This window comes from Podarcis raffonei, chromosome 14, assembly GCF_027172205.1.
Source record: "Podarcis raffonei isolate rPodRaf1 chromosome 14, rPodRaf1.pri, whole genome shotgun sequence".
Taxonomy (NCBI): domain Eukaryota; kingdom Metazoa; phylum Chordata; class Lepidosauria; order Squamata; family Lacertidae; genus Podarcis; species Podarcis raffonei.
Genome location: NC_070615.1, coordinates 15,672,228 through 15,689,673, shown reverse-complemented (window position 1 = coordinate 15,689,673; position 17,446 = coordinate 15,672,228). Strand labels below are relative to the sequence as shown.

The 17,446-nt window shown below is 43.4% G+C and overlaps 1 protein-coding gene across 2 annotated transcripts in view; it reads right to left on the bottom strand.

Annotated features, from left to right (window-relative positions):
• ADAMTSL3 (ADAMTS like 3) overlaps positions 1 to 17,446 on the bottom strand; it is a 274,771-nt gene that overhangs the window by 159,700 nt on the left and 97,625 nt on the right. For both annotated transcript variants that reach the window (XR_008327567.1, XM_053365546.1), the window contains exons 4-5: positions 17,268 to 17,313; positions 3,954 to 4,190 (exon numbers count right to left, since the gene is read on the bottom strand). Coding sequence is in view for 1 of the 2 variants with exons in the window: in XM_053365546.1 (XP_053221521.1) it covers positions 3,954 to 4,190; positions 17,268 to 17,313 (283 nt within the window). In the remaining variant the exon portion in view is untranslated. The remainder of the gene's footprint in view (positions 1 to 3,953; positions 4,191 to 17,267; positions 17,314 to 17,446) is intronic.

Below are 17,446 nucleotides of genomic sequence, written 5' to 3'. Positions count from 1 at the left end.
AAGTGTTTTTTGAGTTGTGCACGTTCCTGCATTTAATAAAGCAGTAGCTACTTTGTGGAGAGGAGACTAATTGCAAAACCATACACATCCTACGTAAATTCATTCCCGTATAAAAACCAAGAGGGAGAGGAGAAAGTCCCTTTGGCTAATGGGGCACCATCAAGGTTGGCAGACTTGGAATGTGGCTTTCTTCCCTCACGCCTCAAATTCTGCATCTATATGCATGGATAATAAAACATTTTGTATTTCAAGATTGATTCACTGCTGGCACCACATAGCCAAATTTGCATATCCAGTAACCCACTGATCTTGTTTAGCTGGATATGTTGCTTTTCTTCATGTATCTAAATCTGAATAAAATAGTGTTTCCTATTTAACCAACGTACTCAGATCTTTCACAGTTTTGCTGGTTTGCTCTGGTGATAATAATTCCCTACCTATCGCGAGGCTCTTTATCCTACCACCTTTAGCGGTGAGTTTTTGGGTGGTGTCACAATTTTACATGGTAATCGTATGCAGATCCCATAAATAAAATCACATGGATTGTCATTGCCGATTGAATTAAGAATCAATGTGGGGATACAAGGTTCAGACTGTGGTTCAATGGTACAGCACGTGGGTTATGGCCAATGCTAGTCCTACTCAAGAGTAGACCCACTGAAATTAACGGACATGACTAATTTGGGATCATTAATTTAAATGGGTCTACTGTGAGTAGGATTTAGCTGGCTTCAACCCTGTGTGTCCTGTACTGACCTTGACAAAAGCCCACAGGGCATGCATCAACAAGGCAAGCCTATTATTTCAGCACCATGGAAAGCTCCAAGTGAGCAACTTACTCCAGTGAAGTGTAAGGCTGGACTGAAGCCTTTGATACTTCCTGGCCAGATCACCCCTTCCAAGGCCTGCCCTTTCTTTGAAAAGTGGATAGCCTTAAAGGGGCAGGGTTTTGGCTTGGAACCTAGTACTCCTACTCCTTTTGGACAATTCCCTCTAGGTCAGGCATCCCCAACCTGTGGCCCTCCAGATGTTCTGGCATATAACTCCCATGATCCCTAGCTAACAGGACCAGTGGTCAGGGATGATGGGAATTGCAGTCCAAAACATCTGGAGGGCCGAAGGTTGGGGGTGCCTGTTCTAGGCCCATGGCCTACACTGATGGCCTGACATTGGGATGGGAGTCAGTGTTGTGGAGGGTGCTAGTTCCTCAGGGCATACAGACTCCAAGGGCACAGTTGTCCTGATTCAGGGGGTTCTCGCTCAAGGCCCTCAGTCTGATGGTCTCCTGCTCAGGACTGGGCATGATGCAGTGTCCTGAGTTGATCTCAATCTCCTCTGTCTCCAGTGCTGCTTGTCTGACAGAACTGGTTGGCCCCTCCTTGTCCAACCTGCTGCTCAGAGTGACAACATGCATTGCAAGCAGAAGATTCCAGGTACAATCTCTAGAATCTCCCATTGAAAGGAACATATAGCAGAAGAAGGTAGTAAGAAAGGCCTGTGCTTGAGCCCCTGGGAATTCTCAGCAGCCAATGCTGGACTGGATGGATAAATAGAATGATGTAGTAGAAAGACATGATCCATGGAGGACAACATGGAGGACAGTATTTTTCCGAATGCCAGTTGCTGTAAACCACAGGAGAGGAGGATGCTCATGTACTAGGGTCCTGCTTACAAGCGACTCATAAGCATCTGATTGGCCACTGTAAGAACAAGATGCTGGTCTAGATTGGCCATTGGCTTCATCCAGCAGGGCTCTTCTTATGTTCTTAAACAATTTCTTTTCGCAATTTCTTTTCTTCCAGGATATCTAGCTATTTATTTTCTATACCACCTTCCATCCAAGGATCATAGGGCAGTTTACAACATATATACATGCAAAAATTAATAACTAATAAAAATAACACCCCCTTCCCCACAGTTCAGAAGGCCACAGATTGTCTAACTAGGGAAAAGCTTGAGAGAAGAGGAATGCTTTTGCCCGGCACCTAAAGATGTGTAATGACGGCACCAGGCAAGCTTCCCTGGAGAGAGCATTCCACATGGATGGTGAGGGCAAAGGAGGCAAATGGTACCCAAGAAGCAATTAAACCAAACTGAAAAGCTCAATGGATTATATCCAACTACGTTATTCTCAGAGTAGAGCCATAGAAGTTAATGAACCTGTTAGTCATGTCCAATAACTTCAATGGGTCTCCTCTGAGTAGGACTAGCACTGGATCAAACCCAGTGGAGTATTTTTCTCCCCTGTCCTAATCTTGAAACAAGGATTAAAAAGCTGAGTACTGACCTAAGAGCTTGAGTTTTATGCATTTTGAAGAAAGAAATAAAATGTTGATTAAAACAAGAGAACAATAATGTGAGTTTAAGAGCAATAGCCTATCTATGTGAGTGGGACAAGGGATGGCCATGGGAAAGAGACAGGATGAGATACTGGAGTGGCTACTGCTCACTTTAAAATTGCCACTCTGACCCCCAAGTCAAAAAAATAGTTTCCTCATAAGAATGTGAGAATTGCCATACTGAGTTGGACCACAAATCCCACATTTTCCCCCCTGAAGAGCTGGACTTGTCCCCGCCATACACCAAAGAACAAAACTTTCATAGAATCCCAGAATATCTCTAGATCCCATTCCCTTGATGCTTAAAACACCTGTTTCCTGGAACTGCTAATTTTAACATGTAAGAGAAGAAGCTTACTCCATAGGAACACAAGGTACCTAATCAGAACAACTGCTTTTAGAAATACTTGCAGGCAAGTCGCTACTGCTCTGTTACTACCTGTCAGGTTTGAGGTGTTCCCTGGAGCATCCAGTACCACAAACAATTTTTAAACTACCAAACACTTCCAAAGGTTCACAAATTAGTGCAGGCGTATCGGGAGAAAGCATGTCACACACAAAAAACCGAACAGACCACACTGCAAGCTGCACAGCCATCCAAACAGAAATAAACGCCCTGCTTTAAGGAGAGAACTGCATTCTACAAAATACTGCAGTTTGTGTGTGCAAGGGCCTGGTGACACCAGTAGGCAGCTATACCTGAAGCCTACCTGAGGCAGGTAGTCACCATATCCAGCTCCCTGCAGTCATTTGCTGATGCTGCAGTTGGGGGCTTGATCCAGCGGCCAATAGCTGAAACCTCTGGATTGCAGCAGCATGCAGTGAGATACTGTTTGGTCCAGCAGTCAAAGGTTCTACCAGTACAGTTGGGTACACCAGCATATTAGTGACAATATTCACATTTTTGTATGCAATTTCATCTACTATACAATTTCCCCCAAATATACAGTCATACCTCAGGTTACAGACGCTTCAGGTTGCGTTTTTTCGGGTTACAGACCACCGAAACCCGGAAGTACCAGAACGGGTTACTTCCGGGTTTCGGTGGTCATGCATGCACAAAAGTGCTAAATCGCGCTTTGCGCATGTGCAAAAGCGCTGAATCGCAACCCGTGCGTGTGCAGACGCACCACTGCGGGTTGCGAACGTGCATCCCGCACGGATCACGTTCGCAACCCTAGAGTCCACTGTAATGTATCTTTGCATGCTGTTTTCACTAATACCTGCATTTACACGAGCATGTTACATGAGAACACGTGCTTCTGTACACATTACTTGGCGGGAGGAACTGCACTGCAAAACTCAGAAAAGTGCAGATTCCAAAGGATGACTGTGTGTCGGTTTGCATGTTTCGCAAAGGGCAGGTTAATTAATCTGGCCTTTATCTGTAAACTGAATCAAATTTTCCCCCTATCCCTAGCCAAAGCTGACCACAATGAGCTATTCACCTGCGTATTCACCCTATTAAAATGCCTTCCTTTTGCCAGCAGGCGGATAATTATTTGTTACGGCGCGCCTTTGGCCGCTAATTATCTTTTGTGGCAGGATCTTCGGAAGATGGGTGTTGCAGGGTATTAAATAAACAAGTAATCAAGTAGGTAACTGCCATCCTACCTGGCATATGCCACTGATGCACATATCCAGAGATTTGGCATTGCAACGAGTACCATCCAGAACTTTGGGGGCAAGCTCCACCACCAAGGGTTTCCCCAAAGCTTGGCACTTGAGGGCACATGGAGAACCGGAATCATCATAGACCGGGATCCATTCATAAAACTGTCCTTGGTACTTGACGTCATTGTAGGCTGAACACTGCTGAGCTCGAAAATCACCAGCATCTGAAGGGCAGTCCTGGAAAGAAAAGGAGAACAACATTTTCCTCCAAATCAAATGTCTCATTCCACAACTAAAGCCGCATTTTTACTCTCCTGTTTACCTGCAAGTAAGCCTCATTTAACCAAACTGGACTTACAGTTGATCAGGCATCTATAAGGTTGGAGTGTATATTATTCCTTCCCTGACTGACAGAGCACTCCCAGGCAGGTCTACTCAGAAGCAACTTTTACTGAGCTCAGTGAGACTTTTCAGGAAAATGTATATAAGACTTTAGCCCAGGCATAGGCAAACTCCAGCCCTCCAGAAGTTTTGGGACGACAACTCCCATCATCCCTGACCACTGGTCCTGTTAGCTAGGGATTATGGGAGTTGTAGTCCCAAAACATCTGGAGGGCTGAGTTAGCGGTGCCTGACATAAAGCAAGGGAAGGATAGAAATGACTTCAAACACCACCATCATGTATTGCTTATGAACAACCCCTTCAACTTTTTTTGACATTATTTATTTGCTTGTCACTTAGGTTAGCTAACAATATACCATAATTCTCATATCTGGTATTTTATACCACTTGCATGCAATAAAGCAATCAACATAAATATATATAGTTTAGCCAAGCATAATCTGTAACAAGATAATATTGTGGGACTTAAGTAACCACCAAGTCATTTAATTAACCTTTTCAGATTTTCCATAAATCAAGAGGGAGTGACATGAGAAATAAGACAAGGGGGGTGGGGAAGGGACATGCTAATAGACTTATTTTACTCAAATTACTCCTAACACTGCATCCTGCTGAATTGCATCTTCTACTTGGTCATTACAATAGTGAACAAATAAACTCCACTTCTGTATAAATAATTCACACTGATGCCTTCTTTCTTTTATATTTATAAAGCTTGCAAGCTTGACCAAGAAAGCAAAACCCCATTATTTCCCTTGACATTAAAAAATGTGTCTTTGTTTTATGTCAGGTCTAGCATGGCACTATGAGTAGATTGAGGGGGGGAGAGGCGCAGAGATCAGGGAGTAGAAGCTAGATGATCCAGGTTAGGGCCCAAGCTGGATGAGGGGAGGTGGCCCATGTGCCTCAAGAGATGTCAGAACCAGCGAGTGCAGAGCAATGAACAATAAGGTCAGGATATGGATCCTGGGGGAAGTACAAGTGGGTTGTCAGAGAAAGGCTCTGCCCCTGCATTGTTTATGCTTTTAAGTCTGCAAACGATGCACAATAATTGTTTTTACACTGTTTTGACGTTTACTTTAAATTGAAATGAATGCAAGTTGTGTAGGTTACATAAATAGTTGCATACATTATGTAACTTATATAACTTAAATAGTATTAAATGAGCAATATAGCATTCCGTAGAAACTGAACAGAATTTAAGCAGACCAGATTGTGACAAGTACACGTCAGAACAGAAATCGCTGTCTTCTTATATCTGTTTCTGCTACACGTTTGGCATCATGTAAAAACAATGCAGATCTTGCTTTGGAGATACTCAGTTTACCCAACTGAAACTTTCTGCAAACCAAATCTATTGGATTGACTAAAATGCACATGGTAAATGTAAAGGGACCCCTGACCATTAGGTCCAGTCGTGACCGACTCTGGGGTTGCGGTGCTCATCTCGTTTTATTGGCCAAGGGAGCCGGCGTACAGCTTCCAGGTCATGTGGCCAGCATGACTAAGCCGCTTCTGGCGAACCAGAGCAGTGCACGTTTACCTTGCCGCCAGAGTGGTACCTATTTATCTACTTGCACCTTGACGTGCTTTCGAACTGCAAGGTTGGCAGGAGCAGGGACCGAGCAACGGGAGCTCACCCCGTCGTGGGGATTCGAGCCGCCAACCTTCTGATCGGCAAGTCCTAGGCTCTGTCATTTAACCCACAGCACCACTCGCGTCCAAAATGCACATGAGTCGTTGATTAAATAAAATTTCCTCATATTGGGCTGCTAATTTAAGGTCTGTCCCAGGTTGCAGATTGGGGTTAAAGAATGCAAAAGTCCTGCTGGATCAGGCCAAGGGTCCACCTAGTGCAGCATCCTGTTCTCCCATTGGCTGACCAGATGCCTTCAAACTGGACATGAGCACAACAGCACTCTGGCCAGCTGCAATTCCCATCAATTGGTATTCAGAGGCATAAAGGCAGGTCCAGCACCTGAAAAACTTAAAGGCCCCTGCATTACCATATAGCAAAACTCGGATTTATTCAACTGTTAGTATTCAATTAATGCAATAAGTGCTTGGGGTTGAAAAGACACAAGGGCAAGGTATGAGTTTATGCGGAAAATATGGATTAATACAATATTTTGTTTTGTTTTAACGTATTTATTATTATTTTTGCTAAATGACGGCCAAGTTGTGTTGGCAAATGCACAGCCGGCTTCTTGGCATAGAAAGACGTAAGATTTATGCGGAAATGGCCTAAATAAGTGTGTTTTTTCCCCTATGAATAGGACCCATAAGGATTATCTTAAACAGTTCCATATTCTGCACATCATAGCATTAGAATGTAGCCGTATATATAGAAATGGAAATATAAAACACAGGGCTTAAGAAAGATTGAAAAATCTCATTGGGCACTATATAAAAGAATAGCTTATGTAGTTCGTTTCGCTGAGATACCCATAAAAACATCTTAAGGCATACATATATTTTTGTTTTAAAAGCAAGCAGGTGAACAGCAGTGGTTAATAATCCCAGAAAACGCCTTCGTTGGTAACCGCAAATCCATTTTATGACTGAAATATCATTAATATTATTCTGAGACCTACTTATTCCACTTGACTCTTCTGATCTTTACTATTTATACACTTACAAATCCAGATGAAATCAATTTCATGGTAAAATGATTCTTGTTGTTTTAATAAAAACGACATTTGTATTCTCTGGGTGGATTTTAGGGGTGTAATGGATCAAGGAGTGAAACAGTCTTTGCAAACAAATCAATTCTGCAATGTTATATACTACCACATTTCTCACACAGTTCTTTAACTTCGGCAAATTCCAATCTAAGCTGATACCGAATTCCTTATTTGCAAAATGTTACTAGGAATAGTTGGCAGTGGGGGTGGGCAAACATTTTTTTGCCAAGGGACCACAATCCCCCAGCAGGGATTGCTTGACAAGTTGGCAATTTCCACTGGTTCCTAAGGGGCAAATTACTAATGCGTTGTCATGGACGGTTTGGACACAGAGGAATGGTGCGAGGAACCAGGTGGGGAACTACCTGGCAAGACAGTTCAGAGCCTGGGAAGTGGTAGTGGGACAAGGATGAGTGGTCAGTGGGAGAAGACAGGTAGGCGGTAACATACTGCCACTTTGAATTGTTATACCTAAAAAGAAGACGGGGAACCAATTTAAAAAGCAAGGAAAAAAATATGAAGGAAACAAACAGGACAGAAGGAATTCTGAGTTGTGTCCACTGTTAATTCCACCCATGGGTAGGCCAGCTAAAATTAATGGCCTGTTAGTCGAATGTAGCAGTTTACAACCCTCTCTTAGGATGGAAGAATGAGGCTGGTTCAGGAGGCATCAGGGGCTGCAAAAAATGAGGTTGAGCAGTGCAGGCTTTGAGAAATAGCTTCCCATTTTCACCAACATTGATGGAGTCTAGGGAGCTCTTCATATTCTCCCTCTCTCTCTCTCTCTCTCTCTCTCTCTCTGTGTGTGTGTGTGTGTGTGTGTGTTATGTACTGAAGTTCTCACCCTGGGCCAGCAGGGGGATACTGTAGATAGTTTTCACTCAGGTCCACATATGCAAATAAGGGATTGAAAGTGACGTTCAGTGATTGGATAGTTACAGAAAATGGTTACTGTTGCGTTCTAGTGGAGCTCTATATAAGCAGGCTGGCTGAACCCTTCAGTTCAGTTCTGTTCTGGCCCGTGAATAAACAAGAGCTGTTTGAAGAATCGCTGTGTCGTCTGATATGTTCACCCACAACTTAACAATATGCACTTCATATACTATAAGCACACACACGCAAGGTATATTTTAAAAAGTATACACTTAAAAAAATAAAGCGTGACAGTGTCAAATAATCACAGCTTAATGTGGAAAAAAGATGGTCCGGACTTGCTTGTGAATGCATGCAAAATGGCACCGACCAGAAATGCTCCAGTTTTCAACGTCATCCCTGCTTTAGTATAGCAAAAGGTGTATAGAACAGACACATGATGTGAACAGTGTGCCGTATTCCAAATAAAGAACAAAACATATAACCCCCTACCCCACTAGGCCCTAATCTAGAAATCAGAACCTGACCCAGTGCAAAGAAGATAATACATTTCTGGGCTGGGGTGGGGGTGGGGGTGCATTGCAAATAACAAAGCATTTGTTGAATATTTAAGGCCTTAAGTCTGTAGTCTGGTTTCTTACAAAAATATGTATGCAGAACAGTCTCATTAATTTATTCTGTTTTTTTCTATACTCCACTATTGGGGGGTGGGTGGGTCTGTTTTCCTGCTTTTGAAAAAGGAGCATACCAGACTTTGTAGATGCAATACCAAGCGCACTTGGTTTTCTTCCTGCAAAAATGCTTTTTGAAATTTTGGAACCCCTCCCTGGCCCTGGGGTGGAAACCAAGTGGGCACCCCCTGGGCTGGCCGCTCACAATGCTATCCCTGGTGCACCCTTTGCTGGCTGCTGGAGAGGGAGTGTAGCACCTGCTTTTCATGCAGAAGGTTCTGGATTCAATATCCAACATCTCCAGGTAGGAGTGAGGAAGTCCTCGGCAAGAGTATTGTTAGCCCAGAAATGTAAACAAAAAGAAATTCCGACAAAAGAAGAATGGCAGACGAAATTAATGGACTATGCAGAATTGGACAAAATGACAGGAAGGATTCAAAACCTGTGGGACCTGAGATTTACAGAAGACTGGAAGAAGAATATGATTTATTTGAAGAGCGACTGTAATCAACAAATTACGCTAGTAGGACTACAAGAAGTTTTATAATGAGAAATATACGAAGTGTTACAAAGTAGAAAAAGATAGAGATATTGGTTATGAGTTTGAAATGTAATAGGGAAGATAAGAAATGCATACTGAGAGATTAGATTGGAAAATTTTCAGACAGGACTGATGGAAGTCAAAAATTTGAATAAGATGTAAAAGTATGTTTAATTACTGTTGAAAACGATATGTTAAAAAAAACTAATAAAAATTATATTTAAAAAAATAAAAAAGAAGTGAGAAGTCCTGTTTGAAACCCTGAAGAGATGCTGCCAGTTTATTTAGACAATACTGAGTTAGATGGGCCAATGGCATGATTTTTTTAAAAAGTACCTCTCTCTCTCTCACTCTCTTTGTGTGTGTGTGTGTGTGTGTGTGTGTGTGTGTGTGTGTGTGTTCATGTGATGAGCTGGTCCTTATTGCTGAGGTCAGTGTCTGATGGCCTCCACTCAGGTCCTTCCCCAGCAATTCCCCAGAACCTGGTTATGCTGGTTTTAAATAACAACACTTTGGAACTCCCAAGCCCCAAGGAGGTTAGATTGGCCTCAACCAGGGCCAGGGCCTTTTCAGCTCTGGCCCCGGCCTGGTGGAACGCCCTACCGCAGGAGATCAGGGCCCTGCGGGATTTGACATCTTTACTCAGGGCCTGCAAGATGGAGCTGTTCCGCCTGGCCTTTGGGCTGGACTCAGTCTAACCCGCCCTCTTTTTCTTCTTCTTTTTTTTGGATGGAACCCCTTATATGGGATTTGTATATAAATTTTCCCTTGGCTCTTTTTGCTGACCCATGTAAGACCAGCCTGGATAGTTGGCCCCGGTGAATATTTGACATTTTCTCCCCTTATGGCTTTGATCTATAGGCTACCACTAAAACGAGGCTGCATTTTAAGCTGTATTTTAAACTATATTCTAACTTATATTTTAATCAACTGTTCTTGTTGTTTGGTTTGTTTTCGCTTTTTTAATGTTGTTACTGTATTTATATTTAGTGTTAGCTGCTCTGAGCCCAGTCTTGGCTGGGGAGGGCAGGGTATAAAAATCATCATTATTATTATTATTATTATTATTATTATTATTATTATTATTAAAGGCTGAAGCAAACTGCACATACACCCTGTCTTGTAGGAAATATGGGTTCCTTGGGGCATGGCATAGTTCCATTGTCATGAAAGAATTCCATATATATATGTGTGTGTGTATATATATATATATGTGTGTGTGTATATATATATATATATATATATATATATATTCATATGCCAAACATATGTGAATTTTGTGTATTGCCCATGATCTTGGCCTGAGAGTGTATCAGACAACTCAAAATTAAATGTAATGCACAGATGGCAAAGCAGGACGAAATGGAACAAGACAGGTGGGTCTTATTTGCAAAAAGAGGGAGCAATTAGGAATTGTATCCGATATCGGAGGTTTTTTTTCATCTACCGGACTTGACTCACCCAAGTGTTTGTTCCACTGGTAGATGCCAGCAGTTTGCTCCATTATGTGGCTCAAGCCTTCCAAAACCCATCCAAGGAAAAAGGAGGAGGGGAGACCATAGCAACTCGACGTCTTTTTTTACAAGACTTGTGCGCTGTCTTGGTGGAGAAGCCATTTGGCACCAGCCAGCTTTTATAAAAGTGGGCGAGGAGCTGGCTAGTTTTATGAGAGATTAAAATGATTCAATACATCCACTAAGCAGAACCTCCCACTGGAGGGTGTAACAGTCATATTTCAGAACGGTACTCCACCACAGAGTCCAGAAAACACACACTCTATTTATAAGCAAGCACTGAGTTACTGCCATGATTCCCAGGGAGCTGCAGAAAAGTCAATGGATGTAACACGGGCTGGAGATTTCAACATCCTAACCACCTTCAAACCTTTTTAAAAGCAAGTTTCTAGTTCTCATTGTTATTTCTTTAAAGCCTGAGTTGTTAATAATAATCATCATCATCATCATCATCATCATCATCATCATCATCATGTCAAGGCAGCTAATGCACAGAAGCAATAAAACAGTATTATAAAACTGGACTGCCAAAATATTTTTAAAGTGTATATTCACTGTCTGGTGTTAATTCCAGAATCTAGGGGAGATGTTGACTAAGGCAGGGGGGATGGATGGAATAGGGGAATTGAATAATGCTGCTGCAGAGGGCAGTTAATTTGACTGGGGCGCAGCAACAGCGGGGAAGGAGGCATTTAACCCTTTTGCTCTGGTGCTGTTTTCCAGACAAAAAATAATCCCCTGTTATTTTCCCCCTTGTGGCGCACACAGCTGGGGGGAGGGGAGAAGCAGCTTTGATCGGGAAAGCAAGTTGGCTGAGAAATCCCTGCGTGCCTCACCCGCAAGAGGGTGGCCAAAAGACAACAGGCTAATAATAATAATAATAAATTTTATTTATACCCCACCCTCCCCAGCCTGAGCCGGGCTCAGGGTGGCTAACACCAATAAAACTCACAGTAAAAACATAAGGGGGGGGGGGACAATTCAAAATACAGGTTAAAATGCCATTTAAAATGCAGCCTCATTTTAAAAGTAGCCCATAGACCAAAACCATAAGGGGAGGGAAACATAAGGGTCAGATTGAGTCCATACCAAAGGCCAGGCAGAACAGCTCTGTTTTACAGGCCCTGCGGAAAGATGTCAAGTCCCGCAGGGCCCTAGTCTCTTGTGACAGAGCGTTCCACCAAGTTGGGGCCAGCACGGAAAAGGCCCTGGCCCTAGTTGAGACCGATCTAACCACCTTGCGACTTGGGACCTCCAAAATGTTGTCATTTGTGGACCTTAAGGTCCTCCGCAGGGCATACCAGGCAGTGATATTCCCCATCCTTTCTGTGCAGCGCTCTCCCTGGGAGATGCTCATGGGGCAATCATTATCAGGCCTCTACAGTGATCTTTTAGTGGAGTAAGGAAGGGCTTGTCCTTCTCATCGTGTTGTAGGATTAGCATTTTAGGTACAGTGGTACCTTGGTTCTCAGACTTAATCCGTTCCGGAAGTCCGTTCCAAAACCAAAGCGTTCCAAAACCAATGCGTGCGTTCCCATTGAAAGTAATGCAAAATGGATTAATCTGTTCCAGGCTTTTAAAAACAACCCCTAAAACAGCAACTTAACATGAATTTTACTATCTAACGAGACCACTGATCCATAAAATGAAAGCAATAAGCAATGTACTGCAGTCACACAATCAATCAATCAATCAATCAGTAGCTGAACTGGGTTCCACACAGTCACAAAAACAACAAAAAAGAGCCACAAAAACACAAAATAAATAGCAAAAACAGACAGACCTCAGCGTAACAGTCAAAACAGAAGAGTGGCACTCAAAACGGAGCACGTTCTGCTTCCGAAAAATGTTCACTTACTTCTGGGTTTGTGGTGTTTGAGTTCCAAGTTGTTTGAGTACCAAGGCGTTTGAGAACCAAGGTACCACTGTATTGTACATTTTTAAATTATTATTTTAAAATTGTTTTTAAAAACTAGTTATCTGCATTTAACTTAAGTTGCTTGGAGAAGTTTTCTGTATAAAACACCGAACAAATGTAATAAATTTCAATACCACAAGGGAAATGGTCTAATACAACCCTTCCCGGGTCCCACGTCTCTGAGTGCGAGCCATAAAGGCAGCACTTCCTTGAAATAAAACGTTTGGATCTCCCATATAACATATAATGTTGGTCTGTCCTTTGGGGAGAGAAACCTGTGCCTGGATTGTCCCACTACAAAACTGCAGGTGGGCTCATAGCAACATATGAAGCTTGACCTTACACGAAGTCAGACCTTTAAGTCCATTTAGTTCAGTATTGTCTGCACTGACTGGCAGCTACTGTCCAGGATTTCAGGCAAGGATTCTTCCCCTGCCCTACTTGGAGATGCTGGAGATTGAACATGGGTCCTTCTGCATGCAAAACAGATGCTCTACCACAGAGCTGTGGCTTATAGGATTAAATCTTCCATTTTATTTTTTTATTTTAAAAAGGGCTGCCATGTCGGGAAGGGATAAACCCAGATGTCAGGAGGAAAGGATTTTAAGGGAAGGTGAATTTCTTTGTTCAAGGATTTATTTATTTTGGTATAAAGTAAAGGGTAAAGGGACCCCTGACCATTAGGACCAGTCGTGGCCAACTCTGGGGTTGCAGTGATCATCTCGCTTTATTGGCTGAGGGAGCCGGCGTACAGCTTCCGAGTCATGTGGCCAGCATGACTAAGCCGCTTCTGGCGAACCAGAGCAGCGCACGGAAACGGCGTTTACCTTCCCGCCAGAGCGGTATCTATTTATCTACTTGCACTTTGACGTGCTTTCAAACTGCTAGGTTGGCAGGAGCAGGGACCGAGCAATGGGAGCTCACCCCGTCCCGGGGATTCGAACCACCGACCTTCTGATCGGCAAGTCCTAGGTTTTGTGGTTTAACCCACAGCGCCGGTATAGAGAAGTATTAAATTTTACAAGCCCTTCTTCTGCAGCCTGACAGGACTGGCTTGTTGGACTGCAGAGGTGAAGCAAAAGCAGGCAGTGAGAAGTCAGGCAGCTCATTGGCCCTTTAGGTTAACCGACAACTGCCGAGTCAGCTGCAGTACCTCTGTCTGGCCATCCATAGTGGTGGCGCCCAAGGGCAGCAGGCAACAGCTCCCTCTTCTGGTGGGCTTCCTAGCAGAGTGGTTCCCAAACCCTCTTCCCCAGGGACCCGTTGACGGTCTTGGCAGATCGCTTCCATGATTTTTCTACCTGCTGTGGCTCATGCGCTCTGCTAAATGCTGCACGATGCCTAATTGTATTTTAGTCCTTTTTTATTTTGTTTTGTATTTTGATGTATTACAATTTTCATTCCACATCATACAATATAAAAAGAAGAAGAAATAAACAGCTCAGTTGATTAGAGCATGGGGCTAAGAATACCAAGGTTGCAGGTTCAATTCCCGTATGAGACAGCTGCATATTCCTGCATTGCAGGGGTTTGGACTAGATAATCGTCAGGGTCCCTTCCAACTCTACAACTCTTATCATTCTATACAATTTTTTTTAATTATGCATATTTAATATGGGCATGTCATGGACCAGCTGAATGAAGCTCAGATTGCTGGTGGTCCATGGACCAGTTTGGCACGCCGTGGTGCAGCACATTGGGGTCTGCAAATGGTCACCAAGCTCCCTCGTTCAAGACTCCTAGCATTTTTTGCATTAGATCAGCCGTGGCAGACCTCTGGTTGTCCCCGCCAGCCCCAGCCAGCATGGCTGATGTGTGGGGATGATGGGAACTGTAATCCAAAGAGACCTGGGAGGGCCACGAGTGCCCCAACCCAGCACTTGATTGATAGTATATCTTAAAGCAGTAATGGTATGGTGTTATGTACTAAGCTTGGATCCTAGAACAATAGGCAAGTAGGATACTAGAATGCAACAACTGATTGGCTTGCAAGAAAAGACCAATCAGGCTCCAGGAGGAAGTTGACCAGCCTATTAGGCTGGTAGGATCGTAGAATGCAACAACTGATTGGCCTGCAGGAAAAGACCAATCAGGCTCCAGGAGGGAAGCAGAATCAGCCAATCAGATGGGACTCATTGTGTAAATAATGTATATAAAAGCCTGAGGTTTGGGGGGCAATTCAATCACTGTTTTACAAGCTGCAATAAAGAGCATGAAATCACTACAGGACTCCGAGTATATTTCATATGGGAAGGGAGGGTCCTGCATGCCCACCCTCTGTTTTGTCCCCTGGTGCAGCTCCAGTTTGGAACAGTGATCCACTAACGATCCTTGGGGTGTGTGAAAAGGTAATGTACAAGCACTGCTTCAGGGGGGAAGCACCTCAAAGAAGTGCCACAGGCTGCTACCAAGCAGCTACTTTTTATTGTTGAACCTGCATTTCCTCCTCCTCCTCCTGGCTTTACCTTGTGGAACTTTCCATGACTCCTGACACCACCCTAATGCTTTAATTCCTGTACCTGGTATTATGTCTTGTTTCCTATCTTGCTTAGACTTGTTCTCTTGGCTTGCAGTCCTATCCTAGCTGTGGCGCAATCCTTCCCCCCCCCCCAGCCCCAGGCTCCAATCCAGCACACATTCCTGATTCTGACTTTGGATTAATTCTTGGCTCTAGTCTCCCCTATTCTGACTCTCTGGCTCTTTGCACGTTTGGCTGCGGACGAGAGAGTCCACAACAATGTGCATCAGTAGAGCACTTTACCAACCAGAAAACGAAGCAGAACCTTATAGAAAAGCAACGAAATTCTGGGGGGAAGATGTAGGAGACAATCCACAGAGCCACCACCAGACAGTTTAGCCCCGGACAAGAAGAATACCGCCGGCAGTTTATTTTACAAACTGCATTTACAAAGGCGCAGAGATCGTTTCCAGATCTTGGAGCAAAGAAGGCTATTGTTGCATCATAAGAATGACAGCTTTGCTCTAAAACGAGTAGCAAAGGATGCACAACTGTGGAGTTAACACAGAGCCCGGGCACCAGGTTGGAATGAAGCGCAAAGTGAGCTTTATGTTTTTCACTGCTTCTCCTTGCACAACACTGTCTAGCATCCCTGATGTTTCTACATCTAGTATCACACACACACACACACACACACACACACACACCCTTTGTAAAGGAGGAGAGGTAACAATCCAACAAACTACTTACAACAAAAAGCCAAAATTAAACAGGAATATAATGAGGATTGCAAAATCCAGTGGTAGGCTACCCTGACCTTCAGCTACATGCCCCTGCTGACAAATGGGTCACTATCTCTAAACTATTCTGAGGGCTTCCATATGCTATGTAGTGTCTGAGGAAATGCAGATCACAGTTCCCTGTCTAGGCAGCTCAGGAGGAGGAGCTAGAACTTGGGTTGTGTTTTCCACAGCTTCTGTTGCACTGGTTTCCTTGGGAGACTCTGAGCCGGATTTTGCAGGATAGATCATTCATGCTGGAACTGCTACCAAAGAGGAACGAAGGGGTTTCTGCACCCCCCCCCCACACACCTGTATCATCTCTTTGGCATAGGAATCGTTTCTCCAGACCCGGCTCCTGGTTTCAGAAGCTTCAGGAGTTTAGGGACTCATGACACCTGCAAGTACTTGTTATGTACTGAGTTGAATAGGATCCAAAAGGCAGCAGTCTGATTGGTCCTAGAACAATAGGATTCAGAATGCAGCAGTGTGATTGGTCCTAGAACAATAGGACCCAGAATGCAGCAGTCTGATTGGTCCACAGGAGCCACCCAATCCAGGTGGAAGTGAATCCGCAACCCGATTGGCCTACAGGAGAATCCCAGAATTAGCCAATCACGTGGGGCCCATTGTGTAAATAATGTATATAAAGCAGACATTTCGGGGGAACTTCCATTCCTCACTACTATGAGCTGAATGAAGAGCATGCAATCCACTCTCAACTCCGAGTATATTTCAGGACTCATAATACCTGCAAGGCACATTTCCCCTGAAATATCGTTACCACTGCCAATGTTCCAGACCCTGCAAACACTTGTCTAGAGCCCCGTGAGTAACCTTCTCCCATTCTGGAAACACAGATTGTATGATTCTTGGGGCAGGAAACTGGCTCCCCCCCCCCCCCCCTTGAGTTGCTCCGTTAAGGGCCATTGATGCTACTAAATAAATGATGCCAATGATGTCATTATGTTAAACATAGCAAGTCATATATAACTCATATTTCAGGGGATCAATATATGTGAACACATGCTAGCTTCTAGCTGAGCAGTAACAGGTTAAGTGGAAGACTTTACATAAGGCGATCTTGACATATTTTGGCACAGGGACTAAATCTAGCCCAAGTTAAACACTTTTAAAGCCCAAATTGATCCATTTAGGTGTTTAACGTTCTTTCATCAAAATCAATGGGACTTAAACGCTGACTTTATTTGAATAGAGTCACATAAATGCAAGGAGTTTTGTTTCCTGTGTAGCAAAATAGGAAGAAAAATGCATTCATGTTGCACAACTGTTTAGGAATTGCGCCTGCAAATTTTGTCATCACTGCTAGGCAAAAATAAACATTTAAGGCTCTGTCATTCTTTTTTAAAAAAAAAACAAACCAAAAAACACTAAGTAGGATGTCTGAAGCTTTACAGCTGCTTTGTTTTATGGCAATTAGAGCAGTCAAACAAAAAGACAGATGAGACTCACATTATTGCTGCAGGTTTTATATCGAATATTCCTGCCTTCACAGTTCCTGGAAAAAAACAAAGTTTGAAAAGAATGACTGAGTAGAGTAACATTAAAAGGCTACCCTTTCCCATAAATAATTTTCTCAAATACTGGATATATGTTACGGCTTCTCAGATTTAACTGAAAAGATGATTAAG